The following is a 19327-nucleotide window of genomic DNA, read 5'->3' as shown; positions in this document are numbered from 1 at the left end:
GGTTTCCCCCTGCTTAATTCCAGACTACTCTCTATTTTAATGATTTCTTCCTCCAAGTGCATTTTGAGACTTCACCTTAATGTCAGTAATGCCCTTAATCAGAAAGTTTATAGTAAGCATGGAGAAGCAAAGTAAGAAAGGAAGAGCCGGGCTGGGGTTGTGGCTCAGCGGTAGAGCGCTCACCTAGTATGCATGAGGCACTGGGTTCGATCCTCAGCACCAATAAAAATAAAATAAAGAGAAGTAAATGAAAGTAAAATAAGATGTTTAAAAAAAAAAAAGGAAGAGTATTTTATTTTTCTAACTTAAAATTCTAATGCTTCTGTTGTTACTAATAGTTTTATTAAATATCAGTAACAAAATTATATCAAAATGGATTCTACTGTCATATATAACTAAAAAGAACCAATTTTTTAAATAATTAAAAAAAAAAAACCTGTCCTCATTCCAAACCAACAGGCATTATTACTTAACATTTTGCTGGGTTTGGTCAAGCTTTTGTTATTTAAAAGCTGTCCTCGCTCCTCCCTAAACCTCAGGCTGGTCATGGGAAAAGCACCCTCCAAGCCCCTGTGCTGCTCTCCCCAGACCGTCCAGAAAAGGGCTGAGAAGCTGCATCAGCTGTGAGGAGCCTGAGGAGACCTGGCTGGTGGTGACATGGAATCCTGAGACAGGGGCGTGAAGGGGAAAACTAAGGAAATCCAAACAATGTGGGGACTTTTGTTAATAATTTGTTCATTATTACTTTATGGGTTCATTAATTGTAACCAGTGTACCGTACTGATGTGAGATGTGACGGTGGAGCGCCCGTCTCCAGGTGACCCGGAGGCCACGTGTCTGCACAGGAGGAGCCCAGCTCCCCTCCCCTCCCTCTGGTAGGGGAAGGACACAGTTGTGACAGGACCTTGTTCCTCATGGCCTGGCTGACTTGAGTCTGGGGCACAGGCAGTCCTGGTGGGCCTGCTGGGCAGTGAGAGCCAGGCAGACTCCACAGCTGTCCAAACCAGGCATGAGCCCCACACCTGCACACGGGTGCAGCAGCAGGGGCGGGCACTGGGCAGCCCAGTATAGGACAGCATCAGAACTCAGAGTGGGAAGGGGATATCCAGCGTCCATGCTATTGGGAATGAATGAAGGGCACATGACCCTCTTATACTAAGTTACTCCAGTCATTTACATAGAAGCTGTGCTCTGAAGGAGGTAGGGCCTGCCTCCTCCCACTGAGTATGGGCTCACATGGTGACCTCCCTTCAAAGATGGTGGGACAGAAAGAGGGAGAGAGCAATCTAACACCACCGTAGCCAGGCGGTCAGTATGATGGTGCATGTAAAGTACATTTCCTTGATGTGGGATGGATAAAGACCCCAGGACTGAGGTCATGAGTAAACCACCACACAAGCCCACAGGTGTCCTGCCACCCGCAACAGTCCAGGTCATCAAAACAAGGTCTGCGCGTCTGTCCCATGCAGAAGAGCCTGAACTGGCATGATGACAGAGACGGGCTGTCGGGAATGGGATCCGGGGAGAGAAAGAGAGCGTTAGGGAGAAAATAAGGAAATCCTAATAAGTGGCAGCTTCAGTTAATAATAACATATGAATGTTGGTTCATCATTTGTGAAAAGTATCTCTTATTAATGTGAGATATTCGGTTTAGGGGAAACCTGGCTTGAGATCTTGGAAACTGTTTTATCTTTGTAACTTTTCTATAAATCAAAATACAATGTTTACTTAAACACTTTCAAAAACTAAATATGTCTAACTCAAAACTTTCTGGTTTTTAAAAATTCTAAATGTTTGGATATTCCTGTTTTAGAGTATTTAAAATTTTTGTTTCAGAAATTCACATAGTAATACAGGTATCTGCAGTATGTGCATGTCTTATAGGGAAGGTCTTGTAAGGTTTCCTTTCTGGGAGAAGACTGTTACATTTTGTTATTGTTAGTAACCCTCTTGGTTTCACACACTGAATTTTAGAGTAGATGCAGCAGGCACTTTGCCGCTAAAGAATGGGAGGCATGCAACAGAGCACCGTTGATGGCAGACAGGGGGCCAGAAGTTCCTGGGCCACTCACCTGAGCACTTTCTGTTTTGCTTCTTCCTTTGCAGGACTCATGTTCTGGTAGATAAATGTTTGGGGAAAATGGAAGCCACTTAGGTTTCACCCACTCATGAGCCTCGTACCTGTCCTCAGCAGTGCTCATGACAGTGTGGTGATGGTCTTTCTTCACCAGCTGTAGTGTCCAAGGACACAGCCACATCCCTGTGGAGGACGGCAGCCCCGCCTCTGCACAGTGGCCGCCCACGGCATCCTCTTGGTCTAACCAGGCTCTCGCTTGCTGCCTCTCTGACCGAGGGCCCTCTCTGGCAGCCATGCTGAGGTGGTGCCCCAGGAGCAACCCTGGATCCCCCAAGGGCAGGAGACAGATGGGAGCCCCGCAGCCCCTCAGAGCCCTCCCTGGCAGATTTGATGCCTGTAAATTGTTATAATAATAACATGTTTTATTTTTTCCTTCCCTGTCTCACTCCCCCTGGTCCTGGAGTCAGCTTTGGGAGAACCCACCCAAGACAACATGCAATAAGTATTTGTTGGCCCAATTAATTCATGGATTAGATGATTAAGATTCAAAGATATTGTCATCTAAGAAGGAGAAGAATATTTGAAACGTAGTCCCTGTGGGCAAGACGTAAAGCGATAATCGAGGAAGACCACGGACAGATGCCCAGGGAGGAAGGGTTGTCTTAGATTGCTTCCCTGCCCTCTCTGAGGCAGGGCATGTTGCCCACTGTGTGATCCTGTGTGACCTGCTAGCATTTAGCTCTGAGGCAGGGTCTGTGGCATCTCGTCCTCCTGTGTGTCTACACCCAGGACAGGGACCAGCTCACAGAAGGCCTCTGTTGATGGTGCAGCAAGTCAGGGGAGCAGCAGCGACTAATGGGAAGAGCTGTCGAGTGGGGTGGAGCTTTAAGTCTCACTGTGCTCACTTCCCTCTCTGGTGAGTGATTCAGCCTCTCCCAGCCCCAGTTACTAATACACAAAATGAAGAAATTAAGGCTTATTCCTCAAGGTTGTATAAAAACTAAGGTAATTTGCTGCATACCTGTCTATAATGGGCCCCAGAGGTTTACTTTATTTTTTTACATTGGAGGTGGGTTTGAAATTGGAGAAGTAGAGGAGAAGAACCTTGAGGTTAAAGCTGAGTGAACAGGTGCAGGAAGGTGGGATTGAAGACAGCAAGTCTCCCTGCCCATTTGCCTGGAGAGGAAACAGCAAGTGGGAAAATGAGAGAAGCCAGACAGGGAGGTTCCTGAGAAGCATGCTGAGATGTCTGGATCCCACTGCACAGAAGAGGGGTGGCTTTAGAGGCATCTATCCAGGGGTGATTGGAGTGGTGGCCCCCTGGGGAGAGAATTAAAAGTAGAGCCTGGGAGTGGTCCACAGGGCTTACCATGAAATTGGGAAAACAGTCGGTCTGGATTACCACAGTAGAAAATGGGGAAATAAGGCTCCTTCTCCAGTTGAGGACCGCGGCACCGCGGCACTGCACTGCTGGACACTTAGATTGCTACTTACTGCACACACGGAAGCAATTTTATTTCTTCACAGTTGCTTCCAGAGTACAGAGATCCATGTAGGTGGAGTGGAACTGTCAAAGAAGTCTTCTGGAGATAGATTCAGAGCTGGAAGGCAGGACGGGAACAGGCCCCACAGGCGGGGGGAGGTGGGCCACGTCCTGGTAAGATCACAGCCCTACAATCCAGAGGCAGGGCTTCACTGTAGGTCCACAACCTGCCAGTCACGCCCTTGAGCCTAGGACTGACACAGGGAGTCAGCTGGGCTGGGAAGGGGCAGAGGGAGCAGAGTGGAAGGCCCATGGGAGAGTGCGCCATTTGGGCTGAAAGGAGGCCCTATGCCAAGAGGGAAAGCTGGGTGGACCAGGATGTCCAGGGAACAGGGCCTTCAGCACAGGGCCTTGCAGGTTTCTTCAAGGATTTTGTCTTTATCTCAAGCAATTAAAAGCCACTGAGATGTTTTTAGCACCAGGGCAACTCGATTAGATCTGCTTTTGGGGAATCTGTAGTGTGGACAGCTGTTGAAAAGAATAAGGCAGAAAGCCAAGAGCTCCATCAGGGAGCTGGGGATCACGGCCTGGGTTGTGGCCGCGCAAGTTTAGGAGAGACTTGCCGTAAACCCAACAAGACTCCGTGATTCATTGGTTCAGGTAAAGAAGACAGCGAGGAGCATGGCTCCTGGATCTTTGTGTCATTGGTCGGGTGGTGGCGCTGCGCAGGTTCCCTGCAGAGATGACCTAAACCCCAAAACACTCATTATGTTTGTTTCAGTTTGTTTCAGTGACTTTTGCAGAGATTTGAATAATGAAAAAGACATTATTTGTGTTTGTCATCATAGTTATCGTTTTCAGTGCTCTTTGTCCCCTCCTGCAGATCCATAATTCCATATGGCATTTGGTGTTTTTCTAAACTGTTTTTAACCTTCCCGTTGTTCATTGCTGGCATATAGAGGTACAGTAGCTTTTTTTTAATATTTATTTTTTGGTTTTACATTTATGTGGAGCTGAGGATTGAACCCAGTTCCTCGTGCGCGCTAGGCGAGCGCATCACCCCTGAGCCCCCCAGCCCAGCCCGATTAGCTTTGTTTTTGTTTTATTAGCCCTGTATCTGTGACCTTGCTAAATTCATTCTTTTTAGATCTAGAAACTTTTCCTATATGCTTTGGTATTTTCTATCTAGAAAATAATTCCATGTGCAAATAAAGACAGTTGTGTTTTTCCCTGCTCAGCCCCTGTGCCTTTCAGTTTTTTCCTTCACCTGTTGCACCAGCTGGGATTCCAATACAAAGATTAGTGAGCGTCAACGTCCTTGCCTTGTCCTTGATCTTACAGGGAAACATTTCATATTTTCCCACCAAGTTGTCAGAGGTGGGTTTTCTGTTCCTGCTCTTCCTCAGTGGAGGGAACTCTTTATTATTATTGATATGTGGCTTCTTTTCTTTTTTAACAGTAGAAGATTCAGAAAGTGGCGTTTACATGCGATTCATGAGGTCACACAAGTGTTATGACATCGTTCCAACCAGTTCAAAGCTTGTTGTCTTCGATACTACATTACAAGTAAGTGTACCCAGTTTTCATGAACTTTGGCATGTTATTTGGAGGCTTACTTTCTGTGGTAATTTAAATTCAGCAATGCCAGCAGCCAACAATTGAGTCCTCTCCACTCATCAGGCCCTGTGCTAGGTTTTATAACTTCTCAATTTCCGAGGCAGCCTTAGAAGGAATGTGGTATCACTGTCCTCCTTCTACAGATAAGGAAATTTGAATTCTAATCTTAAGAACTTAGGTCACAAAGCTGAATCTATAGATTCTAGAGTTTAAGGGCTCAAGCCACAGAGCAGACATGTGGCGGCCCTAGGGTATGAGCGTGGGCTTGTCTGCTGGTGCTGGAGCACACGCCCATTCCCACTCTGCTGCCCGGGCTCCCTCCATGTGTCCTGATGGGCTTTCTCGGTTATTCAGTGGAATGTATTATGACTATTTGAAATAATGTTGGTTAACAGGGGGAAAGGTCCTAAGGTGGGTAATCTCTTGAAAGAGAATTTTATTGATCTCTAAGCAGAAAATGTGAACCTGATAATTTCACTGTGAAAATTGTGTTTATTGCAGTTCATGTTATATAAGTTATGACTTATAAGCATACGTGAAAAGACCTGAGTCATTCACTCTATAATGATCAACTGCATTTGGTATAACCAAATAACGTATGTATACACATACATGTACAGTTATTGTCTGTGTGCATGTTTCTATGTAAGTCGGCACCGAGTAAGCTTGTCTTTGGTTGTATTCCTCAGAAGTATTCACTGAGTCAAGAACTTGGGAGCAAGAGGTTTATGGAGGATGTGTTTCCAGGAGAAACCAAAAAAGGATTGGAAGAAGGACTGGGCTGGGGAGGAAGCCCAACAGGGTGTGATTTCAACAAAGCCCATAGAAGGCAGCCTCAGCTTGAGCCCTTAGGAGACTCCAGGCTGCACAGTATCCAGGCTAGTTGATTCTAGCTTCTTCTGTTCTCCTATATTAGTTGGTCTACCTGGGATTGCCCTTGGAGACGCCCCCCAGGCTCCTCCAGCTCTGCCCTGGCCCCCGCCCACTCCTTTACCTGCCCTGGGTCCCTCTGCCTTGGTTCCCACACAGGCACCATAGCCCTTCTTGAGAGGACTCCTGGGCCTTTGGAGCTCCTCTGCCTGCTCCTTGGGGCTTACAGAAGACAGATGGCTTCAGTCCTGTCACTAGTGTTTAATTTCACTTTCCAGTTGTTTCTTATTAATATATGGAAATAAAATTGATTTTTGTAACTTGATTTTATATCCTACAACTTTGCTCAATTCCTTTTGGACCAGGTAACCTTCAGGGTCCCTTATATTTTGTTTTATATTATTATTATCATTATTATACCTAGAGATTGAACCCAAGGGCTCCCTACTACTGAGCTACATCCCCAGTCTTTATTACTTTTTTATTTTGAGACAGAGTCTTGCTGAGTTGCCCACTGGCCTCAAACTTGTACCTTACTTGCCATGCTATTGACTATCTTTGGAATTTAGAATTCAGCCAAAATGAGTAATACATGAAAAATGCAATGCTTTCTGAATGCCAGAGGTCACCAATCCAGTATAGTCATTTCCGTAATTAGCAGAAGCTGTGTGTACTTCCTCTCCTGGAAGCCATTTATCCTGTGACTGTCTAAGCTTGAACAGAGCTGAAATATATTACCATGGAAATAGGGAGAGCGGGTTGGCATTGGCTAAAGGAAAGTCAAAGATGTATTTGAAGTTGTATTTTTCTAGATACAGACTGTGGCAGTTGTCATTGACACTCCCTTGAGAAGCAAGAAAGCACACAGGGAAAATGGCTCAAGGATAGCAAAGTGCCAGAACAACACAAATGTGCATCAGTCAGAGATGGGTTAAATAAATTCAGGAACAGGCATATCATTAAATACCATGTAGCCATTGAGAAGAATGAGAAAATGGTTGTTGGATTTACTATTTTTTTAGTTAAACACACACACACACACACACACACACACACACACACACACACAGGAACAGGATATACCATGACCAAGTTATTCTGAGAGTAAAAGTATCAGAGCCGTAATTGGGGACTGTAGACAACCATCTACAAGGACACCAGAAAAGGAGATGTTCAGAGATGGGAGGACAGACGGAGTGGAAATGAAAGGCTGCACTGCCCCAGAATGAGGGTGGAAGGACACTCTTGCACACAGCTCTTCTGCTTCCAGCTTGAGTCTCTGGAGAGGCCACCTCTACATCCTGAGGCTGGTTTCCCTGAGTTTAATACTGGAATTAACCTAAGGATCAGTTTCAGTCCTGGCCGTCCCTCAGTCCTGAGAGATGTGTATCCCAAGAGCTTCAGATGCACAGTTTGAAGCTGTGCCTGCTGGGGGGCATCCCCACAGTCCTCCAGAGCCACTCTGCAGTGCCAGCTGTGGCCGGTAGTGAGAGGCATCGTGAACCAAGCCTAGTTTTCTCCCCAGGCTGTGGTATTGGAGGTGGGGGAAACGCTGGGGACCCAGGGGTCAGCAGTGAGTCATCGTGCTTCTGGCAGGACAAGCTCTGCCTCCACCTACGTCCAGCCTTACACACCAGCAATTTTGCTTGGAGGTCAGAGAACGCCATGTTAGTAGGGGGGAGCTCAGGCCAGGGGCTCACTCAGCATCCCATGGTTGGTTGTTCAGACTCTACCAGGGCCCAGTTCTAAGTCAGGAACTGTTTCCCAAAGGAAAATGATTATCTGCAAGTAAGGACTCGGTTGTGTTGGATCTTTTTTCCTATGAATTTCCTGTCAGGGGAGGCTTCATGCAGCACCCCTAACTTGACCTTGCTGAGTCATAAGGCCCTTGCAGAAGAGCAGCTGGGCTTGCTGTTCAACCTGATCTTGCTCTGGTCCCTCTGAAGAGCTTTTAGAGTCACTCAGTGCAGGTGTCAGAGTAGCACATGCAAATACCTACGTGTTATCTGGGAAAGACACACCCAGTGTTGTGTGGCCGCAGGTGGTGGCAGCCTCTGCACTCCCCCCCCCCCCCCCCCCGCCCCAGGGATGCTGCACTACATTTGGCTGCTAGCCCAGCAGCAAGAGGAAATTCTAGAGGTTTTCTATTTTGTTCTTTTTCCTACAACATCCTTTACTCTGAGTTTCAAAAAGCCAGTAGAGGAGTCCTGCCATTTGTCAGAATCACACATTCAAAAACTGAGGAGATAACCACAGCCTGGCCCTGCAGATCTCCTATGCCCCTTCTGATTAGTCAAGGGCCAGGACTTTATCTATGTGACCTAGTGACCATAGCCATGATCTGACTAGCAGACAGAGTGGCACTTGGGGTTCTAGAAATTAGCAGCCATTCAGAACTAATATCTATTAACTCTGAAAAACCCAAGTTTCCCTTTGCAAGTCCCTTGTGGTAAAGTGTAGAGAAGAAATGATATGGATGGGGTTGGTGCCCAGGCTGCTTCCCAGGGCCCTGGGTCCATGAGCTAGGCTAGGCTGGAAACTGGGTGGGAGGACAGGGCTCTCCAGTTTGATGACTCAAGTCATTTAGGGTTTTTCTTATTGTGTAGGTCAACTAACGTTTTAGAAGGCTATTGGTCTGTTTATTCTGAGGCCCACTGTAGCCTAGTCAGCTGGCAGCAGAGATCCCCATGGATCTGACCATTCTAATCATCACTCCTTGGCTGCTCTTGATGAGTGCCTGTGCCTGCCTTGTCACTGGCACCAGCAGAGGCCTCTGCTACTGGAAGTGTTGTTCCCATTGAAGTCAGTGAGACTGGCCCGGGCACTGTCTCCTGTCACGTGCCTAGCCTGCAGAGCATAGCCCGTGTGGTGCTTCCCTCACACATGTTCCTCTGGGCTCAGTGAGAGCACCAGTTTGCACAGGATGATGAGCGGCCACGGTTCCACTACCTGAGCCTGTGGACCCTCCATTCAGTCTTGCACAGAAGTTCTCGCATCACAGCCTTGTTAAACATGGACCCAGCAATGCCTGGATTTTAGTTAATCGACCCAGTAGGTGGTTAGAGCCACTTCTGGCTGCATGCACCAGTTGTTAAATGAATAATTTCTGATAGTCCACCTATAACAGTAAATTCCACCAAATCAGTATTAAATTCCACCTCACTGTTAGAACCTCTTCCCACACATACTTCCCAGGTTTCTGCAGGTAGAAAATAGCACAATCTTATAGATCTTCCCAGATGTCACCTGTTTCCTGCTCTGGAACCTATCCCCAGTTACCAATTGAGGACTGCAAAAGCTGAATGGGGTTGTCTTGAGATGAGTAAGCAGCCGTGCAAAAGAGTCTGCTCATGAAAGCTTGTACCAGGTTTTCAAGCAAAACAGGAGATTCTCACACACTGAAGAGCCAGCTAATCTCACTGCCACCGGAGCATCAGGAGTGCCTTCCGGATTCAGGAATCTCAGCTTTTTCGAGTCCATTTACATGTCCCTGTGTCTGATACAAAGGTCCCACTTTTTCCACCAAGGCTTGAAGCCATCTGCATAGTGCTGAATTACATTTGTGTTTTATTTAGAAGCATCAGCCCTTTGGCTGTAAGAAATGAGATTCTTCAGGGTTGCCATAGCCTCTTTGGTTCTCTGGCCATGACTGCAGCAGGTCTGTGCCCTGATTGCACAGTGTCTCTGCATGTGCTCCAGCACACACACAGGGGTCCATCCCACACCAAGGCCTATGGTCCTTCATTCTGTCTCAGTACCTGATACAGCAGCCACTTCAGCCTAGTGGTTCAAGAGGACATCAGCACAGTCACAGAAGAGGGTTTGTTTAGTCACGATGCCACAGCATGCCTGGATAATAGGAATCTGGTTTCCTACTGAGAAAGAGCTTAGCACTGTGTAAGCCAAGGACAGGGCACCAATTACAAATGCTCCGTTCTGGGAGCCACTCCTGGTGCCAAGGTCTTTAGTATCAGGGTCCTATGAGGAAACAGAAGCCATACAAGTTATTTGAACAGAATAACACAGATAAATGTTAACTGGATATAGGTTTATTGGGCGAATCACAACCTCTGAGGCCGTGTTGTCAAAGTTTGGTTCCCAGACCCAGCATCTTCAACGTAGGCCAGGGATTTATGAAATGTAGATTTGGAGGCTAATTTCAGTCCCAGTGAACCAGAAATGTGGAAGCGAGGTCCAATGACCCATGTTTTACCATGGCTCTGATGCACTCTGAGGTTTCAGACCACTGCTCTAAGGTGTCATGGAGATAAGAGGGGTCCTGGGGCATGCCTGTGACTTATACTTGTGTCTCTGAGTGGGCGTGGGGGCTTGAGGAAGCCCATTATGCACATAACAGGAAAATGGACAGACTGGATTCAGTGCTGCTATAGGAAGGAAATGGGTGCCAAAGTAGGACAGAGTGGAGCAGGCAGACAGGAAGCCCACAGCCAGTGGCCAGGAAGCCCACAGCCAGCAAGCGGACAGGAAGGAGAAAGTCCTTCCTCCTCCAGCTTTGCATTCCTTGCCGGCCTTCTTTATTCTTGGAGCCTGAAATAGAGCCAGCTGGCAATGCTGACATATTCCCAGCATCACAATGTCCAGTAGGAAAAAAAAGAAGAATATATACTTTATACTTGGGATTACAGTGCAGAGTATTACTTTATTTTATTGTTTAAATTATTGCAGACCGTATTCATGATAATGCCAATTTAAAAAAAACAATTTACTCAAATAAGTGGCTGTTTGCCAAAAACTAAAAGAACATGGAAAATATTGAATGAAGAGTACATAATCAAACATGAGTTAAAAGAAGGGCATGGCTATAAGAGGGTTGCCTGGTTTAATCTTAGTTTGAGATTTTAAATCAAAATGCACACATGCATAGGGGTGCTTGATTATTTTCAAGCAAAAAATAAAGGGAAGAGCTGGTCTTGTTCAAGATTGATGCTGCTGCTGTACAGAGAAAGTGAAACCCTTTGGCTCCAATTGTGCTTCTCTCATTATCAAGGAAAATCACCTTCAAGCTGGAAAAGGCAAAATAAATAGTGATTAACAGAAAATAAAACCCAAGAGAGGTTTGAGATTACAGGAAATGCCTGTCTGCACAAACCAAGTCTGATTTCTACCCGGATGAGTAACATTTTAGTACAATAGGGATCCTAGAAAAGAGATTATCAGACCTTTGTGAAATGAGAGGCACTGTGGAAACAGGTCATATGGAGAGGATAGAGTCCTCAAACAGCCAGAATGGAACCTGTCACGAATTCACACAGAGCACATGTGAGCACACACATGTGCACACACATCCCGGGAGATCACAACTTCTCTGTTTTTGACTGTTGCATGGATGAGGCATATCTGGATCTCACCAAGACAGTTGGCAAAGCCCTGCGTGATGTCCCAATGGATAAGATGCAGAAGTGTGGTTTGGCAGAGCAGAGTGAATTGATGGGTCCTCTTGCGCTGTAGAAAAATGTTGGTTAAATCTCAGCCAGCCTAGAGCAAGTTTTCTCATTGCCTCGGATCCCTCTTGCGGGCCATCTTGACCTCCGCTCCACCACCCAGAGCTCAGCCCTCTTCGCTCTTGCAGGTGTGCCAAGGATAGCGCCTCACCCAGCCTACGCTAAGTATGCACCGCAGCTTCCTTAGCCAGAGAAGGCTAGAGCTAGTGGACCAACGCCTCTGCCTCGGGGCGGACCGTCCCCAGAAGACCCAGTGGTCGTGCAGCCCTTGTGTGTCGGCTCTGCAGTGTCCATGCTGGCTCACCCTCTTGGCCTTGTGCCCATTGCTTCTTCTCTGCTCCTTGGCATCACATTCCCAGAACTTTCTGTGGCAGACTCTGCTTCCCAGGGCCCAAGCTGAGGAGCTGGTGGCACACCTGGGATGCCTGCACTCTAACTTCCAGGGACTTGAAATTTGGAAGATAAAGTCATCAATACCTGGGAAGATTCCTCAGTAAGCTCAGCTGTACTTAGGACCAATTAATATGATATCCAGAACAGAGGAATCAGAAAAGAGCATAAGGGGGCTGCGCGCTTGAGGGGTGCAGGTGTGCACACGGCAGGGCCCCGCCCGCAGCAGGCTTGCGGTGGGAGCACGTACTCTCCCTGGGACAGAAGGCAGATGATGGTTAATTTAGGATTTTTTTAAAAGTACATATAAATCATTTTAAACGTTAAGTGAAAAACAGCTTATAATAAAAACAGCAGTCTCTTGTGCCTGTTCCTCACTGCCATGCTGTTCCCCAGAAACAGCCCATTTAGCTGTTAGACTAAATTCAGACTCATATTCAGTGCACAATGCTTCCCAAGAAAAGATGCCTGGGAGTCTATTACTTGAAATTCTATATATCCCCCACACTAAGTGTATAGATTCCATAAGAGAAATCATTTTTATTTAGAATTCTGAGGCATCATTCCATTACTTCCAGCCACCAGTGTTGCCAAAGAGTAATCTGTTGTTTTTTTTTAAGATTTCTATACTGGGGGCTGGGGCTGTAGCTCAGTGGTAGAGTGCTTGCCTCGAATGCGCGAGGCACTGGGTTTGGTCCTCAGCTCTGCATAAAAATAAATAAATAAAATAAAGATATTTTGTCCCAACTATATAAAAAAATTTTTAAAAGATTTCTACCCTTTATGTGTGATTTTATTTTATTTTTTCCATCTGAAGCTTTTGGGGGTTTTCCATTCATTGTACTAGGTGTGTGATTTGGAGTCCAAATCTTGCTGTTCATTTCTTTATTCCTTGTATTATTCTTCAACAGTTTTCTTTCTAATGCTTTCTTTGTTTAGGAACTTGAGTTAGCAGATCTTAGACTCCCCCTCCTCAAATTGATCTTCACTATTCTTTTTTAAAAAGTCTCTGTCATTTCTTCTTGGAAGATTTTTTTTAACCCTTCTAGTAAGGGGTGTGTGTGTGTGAGAGAGAGAGAGAGAGAGAGAGAGAGAGAGAGGGAGAGGGAGAGGGAGAGGGAGAGGGAGAACTAGGACTTCTGTAACTTTACCATACAGGGTCTTGTGTGGCTTCCCATTCTTTCATAATTAAAAGTGAGCCCTAACATCTGTTGTGGATGCATTCCTGCTCACAAGGGGGCTTGGTGGGCTTCCCTCCAGAGTGGCAGGCCAGCCATCTTTTTCATTGAAAGCCCTCAGATGTTCATATCTATACATTTTCACATCTGGAGCAGTTCAGTTTCTCCAGAAACTAATAATGAAGATGGGCAGCTGGTTTGAAACAATCTGGTTTGAAACAATCTTCCTGATTGTTCCCCCCACCCCCTCCCAGAGCATCTAGCCTTGGCTCTTCCCGTTCTGCGGAGGTCAGCCTGCTTCTGAGCTCCTGGCTCAACTCCCAGCCCTTCCCCACGTGGGTTCTTCAGTGTGGCCACCTTTCCCTTTGTTCATCAGCACCTACTCTGTGTCTGCTTTTTGTCTTGTATAACATTTGGGGTTATAAAGCAGCTCCTAGTTATACTCCCTGTAGTTGGAGGATAACTTTAAGAGAAGCTGTCACCTTCTTTAAAGAGTCACAAGGGGAACTCCAAAAGTAGCAGGTTTGGTCCCACGGGAGTAGAGGGGAGGAATATGGTGATTTTTTTTTTCTTTTGTATCAGAGATTGAACTCAGGGGCACTTGACCCACTGAGCCACATCCCAAGCCTATTTTGTATTTTTATTTAGAGACAGGGTCTCACTGAGTTGCTTAGTGCCTTGCTTTTGCTGAGGCTGGCAGAAATAGTAATTTTGATTGGAGTGATGTGAGTAGCTCTGTTGCAGAGCTAGAAGTTAAAGATGAGCTGGATTCGGTAGGTGGAGTTGAAGGTAGGTTCACTGAAGTGGAAGGAACACTGTGATAGAGGGAGGTACTAGGCAATACGGTCAGGTATAGCCATGGAGGGAAGGCCAGGTCTGGATCATGGAAGGTCTTGACTGTGATTAAGAAGTTTTATACAGAGATTGGATCAGGTATTAAATCCACCTGATAAGCTTTGATGTGGAAAATTTAGCAAGGAATCAAATTGGAAATTTTTAAAGAACTTTTGTTTTTCATCAATATTAATTTTTGGTGTGGGTGCACTCCAATCAACTTAGTGAAAACCAAACTAAAATCATATAGAAAGCAGCAAAGCATCAGAGAAACCAGTTCCCTGAGTTTTTGAAATATAGATAGTTGCTTGGCATTCAATTGCCAGAATCCCTCTGAGCAACTCAGGACTGCTTATAATTCTAAAAAATCATCTCTGTATTAAATTTTTATTTCCTGTCTTATATAACTATCATATTTGGTTGTTTGAAAATCCTATTAAAATGTAAATTCTAAAAATGCTAACAGTCTGAACAAATTGCATATCAGTTGAAAAGAAAGAAACGTTCAGAGGTGCTCAAGACCCCCCAGAGGTTTTCTCTGCAAATTAAGTTAGAACAAGATTATGCCAGTTCTCTTTTTATTCTGCTTATTGGTTTACTGGTAACACCCCATGCCTTCTGTAATAAGAAAGAACTTTCCCAGATGATTTCACATTGCTCACAGCAGTTTGCATGTTAAGAAGCTGTGTTAGCTTCATTGTGGTGGACAACATTCAGCAAAAACACCAGAGGAACAGGCATGGTCACTGTGCACTCACTGTCCCTCTGCAAGGTGCTTGTGTCTCTTGTGCACTTCAGAATATTATGCTGGGTCTCTGAAGGAAGGGATCTGGTCTTCTTCCATGAGTACAACAGGTCAGCAATTTGTGTAGGTGGTTTTTTCCCCCATGCTAGAGATTGAACCCAGGACCTTGCTCATGTTGGGCAGATGCATATACCACTGAGCTACACCCCCAACCCTCACACAAGTGAAATTAAAACAGTAAATCATTTACTCTCAGCTTCTAGTTTAGGCAGTGCAGGGTGGAAAATTAAAGTGTTGATTGTTTGGGCTCCTATCCTTGGGTACTGGGCTGCACCCACACCAAAAATCCTGTTTAATCCATCCAACAAGCCTGAGAGGAAAATGTTATCTGTCAGATCCGTTTACTAACAGGATTTTTGGGGCTCCAGAGGTAACTGAGCCAGCATCACATGGCTAGAGGCAGCATGAAGCCTGCTCATCAGGAAAGCGCTGGTGCTTGAGATCAGCAGAAACAGTGGGATGTTTATATATTATTTCAATTTGAGAAACGCAGTGGTGTGATGGTTTTGTGGAGAAACACAGTGAGGGAGTTGAAGTCCAGTATATCTAGCAGTGAGCCCACAGACAAGAGGAGTGATGCGTCTGGCTGAGCTGCCTTCTCTTGCAGGATTAATGCCACTTGCCACTTTTCACTTTAGATTCTTAACCTCCTCCTGGCCCTTGAACTCTGGCTCCACAGGGGGTTTTCCCCACCCTGCTCCCTGCCCTGGCCCATGTGGCATCAGCAGTGAATCTCCTCCCAGAGTACACGTTACCGGTTCCTCATGTGCACTGGTGGGTCTGTGGATTATGCTACAGCTGTATTTGACACATTTAGAATCTGTGCTGTGGGACCACTGCCTCTGTGTTTTGTTTACAGGGCCTCGAGACTTAGTAGCTTTGCAGCATTTAGGATGCTATGACTTTTTAGGTAACAGAATGGTCAGAGAAGTTACCATGGGGAAATAGAAATTTTTTCTGGTTCTGAAATAACAGTCATTGGTGTTGTCATTTTTAACTTGAAATTTGATGGGAATGTCTATAGCATGGAAATATTCATTAACATCTGCTGGAACTAACAGGGTGTGGTGGCACATGCCTATAATCTCAGCAACTGCAGAGGCTGAGGTAGGAGGATTGCACGTTCAAGGCCAGCCTCATCAACTTAGTGAGGCCCTAAGCAACATAGTGAGCCCTATATTAAAATTAAAAAATAAAAAGGGCTGGGGATATGCTTAGTAGTAAAGTACTCCTGCGCTCCATTCCCAGTCCAAAAAAAAAAAATATATGCTGAATGTATATGTGATCATTTGTACAAAGTATAGACATTAAATATCAAGATCAAATATCAAAATATTAGCAAATAAAGCTAACAGTAATACTCCTCCTGCCCCTGGGGTTAATTCATGCACTTCTGATCAGGTGTTCTTGTTTATTAAAGTCTGTAATGCTCAGCTATTTGTGGCTTGATGCCAACCAGTCCCCTAGACAGGATAGTCTCTTCCAGAAACTTCTAGAAACGCGTACCCAGAGGGAAGGCTTCCTTGTTTGGCTCTCATACAGTTGTCACATCCATTCAACTCGTGGGCCATAGTAGAGAATAGAGAAAGCCTCTCCTTGGTAGGGTCCCGGGATGTCACGTAATTCCTACATTAACGATGATTAAATCCTACCATAAATGCCTGAGTATCGTCTGAGTAGTTCACCTGGTGTCCTCACTGCTGTGGCTGGTTCAGGTCTAGCATTTTGTTCCATGATGATGGTGATGTTTTTAATTTTTCCTGTTATTTCTTCTTTTATTCCTCCTTTCTTATCTTCATTTAATTTAATAAGCCCTTTATTGCATTTTTTTTCCCTTAGCTTTTTAGTCGTGTGTTCTTTGAGTAGCCTAAGACGGCTGCCTGGTAGCATCTGTCTGGCACTGTTGTCCAGCTCATGATACTTCACCCGCCTCCCACCCCACGCAGTGCGGTTTTTACGAGGCAGCTTAGCGCTGGCAGCCCCTCTCCTGCCTGTGCGTATCTGTTTCATTTGCTTCGGTGCATGTCGCCTGCCCGTTGGGTGTTGTACTCTTGTTCTAAGGAGTCCATGCTTGCTTTTGTGCCTGCCCTTTCCTGGTGTGCCTCGCCCACTCCTGCAGTCCTCTGAGCTCTGGAGTCTCTCCTCCAGCACCAGGACCCCACCCCTTCAGGTATTTCTTGCAGTGTAGTAGATTGACAGTTCTCCCAGCTCCTGTTTGTCTGAGCAGCTGTATTTGCTGGTGCCTCCTGAAGGTGTTTCCGCTGGATCCACATGCCAGGCTGGCAGGCTTTCAGGGTCACCAGACTGACTTTCTGTCATCTTCTGACTGTCAGTGTTTCTGTTGCAAAGTCAGCCATCTGTCTGATTGTTGCTCCTTTGAAAGGTTATGTATCTGGCTGATTTTTCTTTCTGCTTCAGTTTTTGGCATCTTGACTATGATGTGCTCAGGTGTGCTTATCCTGCCTGGAATTTATTTGATCTTCTTTGATAGATTCCAGTTTTCTGTTGAAATTCGTCTGTTTGAGGATGACTTGGAAAGTACCCTCAGGAAAATTCCAGAATGAATGTGGATCACAGTCCCTGTGTGTCTTTTCTGTGAAAAATCGTGCTTCCAAGCCTTGGCTATGTGGCTACACGCCATCACCTCAGTAGTGTCCAGATCTCTCCTACGGCTTGTCCAGGTTGTTTTCAATTGTTTCATTTTGGCCAAACTTGGAACTTCCTGGAGTAACTATTCAATAGTTGTGGTCATTTAGAGTTTCATGAATAATCCTGAAGAGGAGCTGGGGCTGGGGCTCAGTGGTAGAGCACTCGTCCGGCATGTGTGAGGCCCTGGGTTCCATCCTCAGCACCACGTAAAAATCAATCAATAAATAAAATAAAGGTATTGTGTCCATCTACAACTAAATAATAATAATAAATCCTGAAGAATTAATATAATAATGTTTTTTCCTGATGCATGTGTTATTTTGAAGAAAACAATAAACAATTTGTGGTTTTAAAAGATGCCCTGCTTCTTAGGCTGTTCCAACTAGTTTAGAAAAGCAAGCTAATCAGATGTTGATGTGTTAGAGTCTCTTTGTAGGTGAATTTTCCTCCATAGTCTTTTATAATGGTTTCTAGGGCCAGTCAAGGATTCCCCAGGTATCCCCAGGTGGAAATCTCAGAGCACTCAAAGAGACACACCATCCTGAACGCCATGTAGTTAGGCAAATAGGCTGAACATCTTTGTGATTCTCAACAAAAAGTGTGGCTCAAAAGTCCTTAATCAATTTATAGATGCCATTGAGACACATTTCTCTCCCATCCCACTGGGCTGGCACTCCTTATCTCCTCTTTCCTGCTCCCTGCTAGTTCACTTAACTCACATATAGAATCCCTCCTGTGTAGAAGACACAGTGCAGGACTGGTTTAGGTAAGTGTGCAGAATCATTGATGAATTCCCTCTGATCATCAGTGATCCCTTTGCTTTTGTGCAGGTGAACCAGGCACATACATAATTCTACAAAAAGGCAAAATGTGTCTTGACAAATGAGTAAATAGCAAATGAGTAAATAGCTTCTGCATTGTTAATCCTGCAGTCTGCTTTACGTCCCTGTAATTCTCACCCATTTCTTTCACTACTAGGTTAAAAATGGTTTAATGTAGTGGATATGAAGAAAATCATTCTCTTTTAGTTAAAAAAAAGTTATACAAAACAACATAACAGTTTTTTAAAAGAAACACACATTTTATTGTCCCAGCTCCTTAATGTAGCAGTGTAATTATTGGCTTGCTTCTCTTTGATCTTTTCCATTTTACATATTTTATATCATATATATAATATAATTTTATACTCAGTATTTTTATTGTCAAACTTTTTTAACTTCAACATACTCTTCGTAATTATACAATTTTAACCAGTGTTAGATATGTTTTTCTCATTGGTATGCTCATATTTTAACAAGTTTTCTTTTGTTGGGTGGATATTTTTTTAGGTTTCAATTTTATAAATTTCAGGAATCCCACTCCCCAAAATAATCCAACCGGGAAGCCACAGCACAGTGGGAAGTGGGAATATCTTTGCTTCTTTCCTCACTTCCTCTCTCTCTCTTTCTCTCTCTGTTGGAGCCACACCCCCTGTCCTTTTTTGCCCCAGCACTGGCCATGAAACCCAGGTGCACTTTACTGCTGAGCTACACCCCAGCCTTTTTTATTTTTTTATTTTGAGACAGGGTCCCACTAAATGTCCCAGGCTGACCTTGAACCTGGGAACCTCCTGCTACAACTTCCTGAGTAGCTGGAATTACAAGTGTGTACTGCCACACCCAGTTTTTATGATTTTTTAAATTTTTTTAATTGGTTCTTTTTAGTGATACACAACATTAGGATTCATTATGACAAAATTATAAAAACATAGAATATGATTTGCTCTAATTCAGCCCCCAGTACTTCCTCTTTCTCTCCCCTGGTCCCTCCCCTATTTCCTTTCTTCTATTCTACTGATCTTTATGTCAGTTACTTGTAGTTTCTTTAAGTTGATGTCTTGGGTGTCTGTAATGGTGAGATTCACTGTGGTGTATTCGTATATATACGTAGGAAGGTTGGGTCAGACTCATTCCAGTGTTCTTT

At 44.9% G+C, this 19327-nt stretch overlaps 1 protein-coding gene across 8 annotated transcripts in view; it reads left to right on the top strand.

The window, feature by feature from the left end:
- Positions 1–19327, top strand: part of Prkag2 (protein kinase AMP-activated non-catalytic subunit gamma 2) — a 258824-nt gene that overhangs the window by 220671 nt on the left and 18826 nt on the right. For 7 of the 8 annotated variants that reach the window (XM_078040859.1, XM_078040856.1, XM_040291239.2 and 4 more), the window contains one exon: positions 5020–5126. In XM_078040859.1, coding sequence (XP_077896985.1) covers positions 5020–5126 — 107 coding nt within the window. The remainder of the gene's footprint in view (positions 1–5019; positions 5127–19327) is intronic. The other variant, XM_078040857.1, reaches the window with a different exon arrangement.

The sequence above is a fragment of the Ictidomys tridecemlineatus genome, chromosome 2 (genome assembly GCF_052094955.1).
Source record: "Ictidomys tridecemlineatus isolate mIctTri1 chromosome 2, mIctTri1.hap1, whole genome shotgun sequence".
In the NCBI taxonomy this organism is placed as follows: domain Eukaryota; kingdom Metazoa; phylum Chordata; class Mammalia; order Rodentia; family Sciuridae; genus Ictidomys; species Ictidomys tridecemlineatus.
Note: the sequence above shows the minus strand (reverse complement) of the source record. Positions and strands in the feature narration are given on the sequence as shown.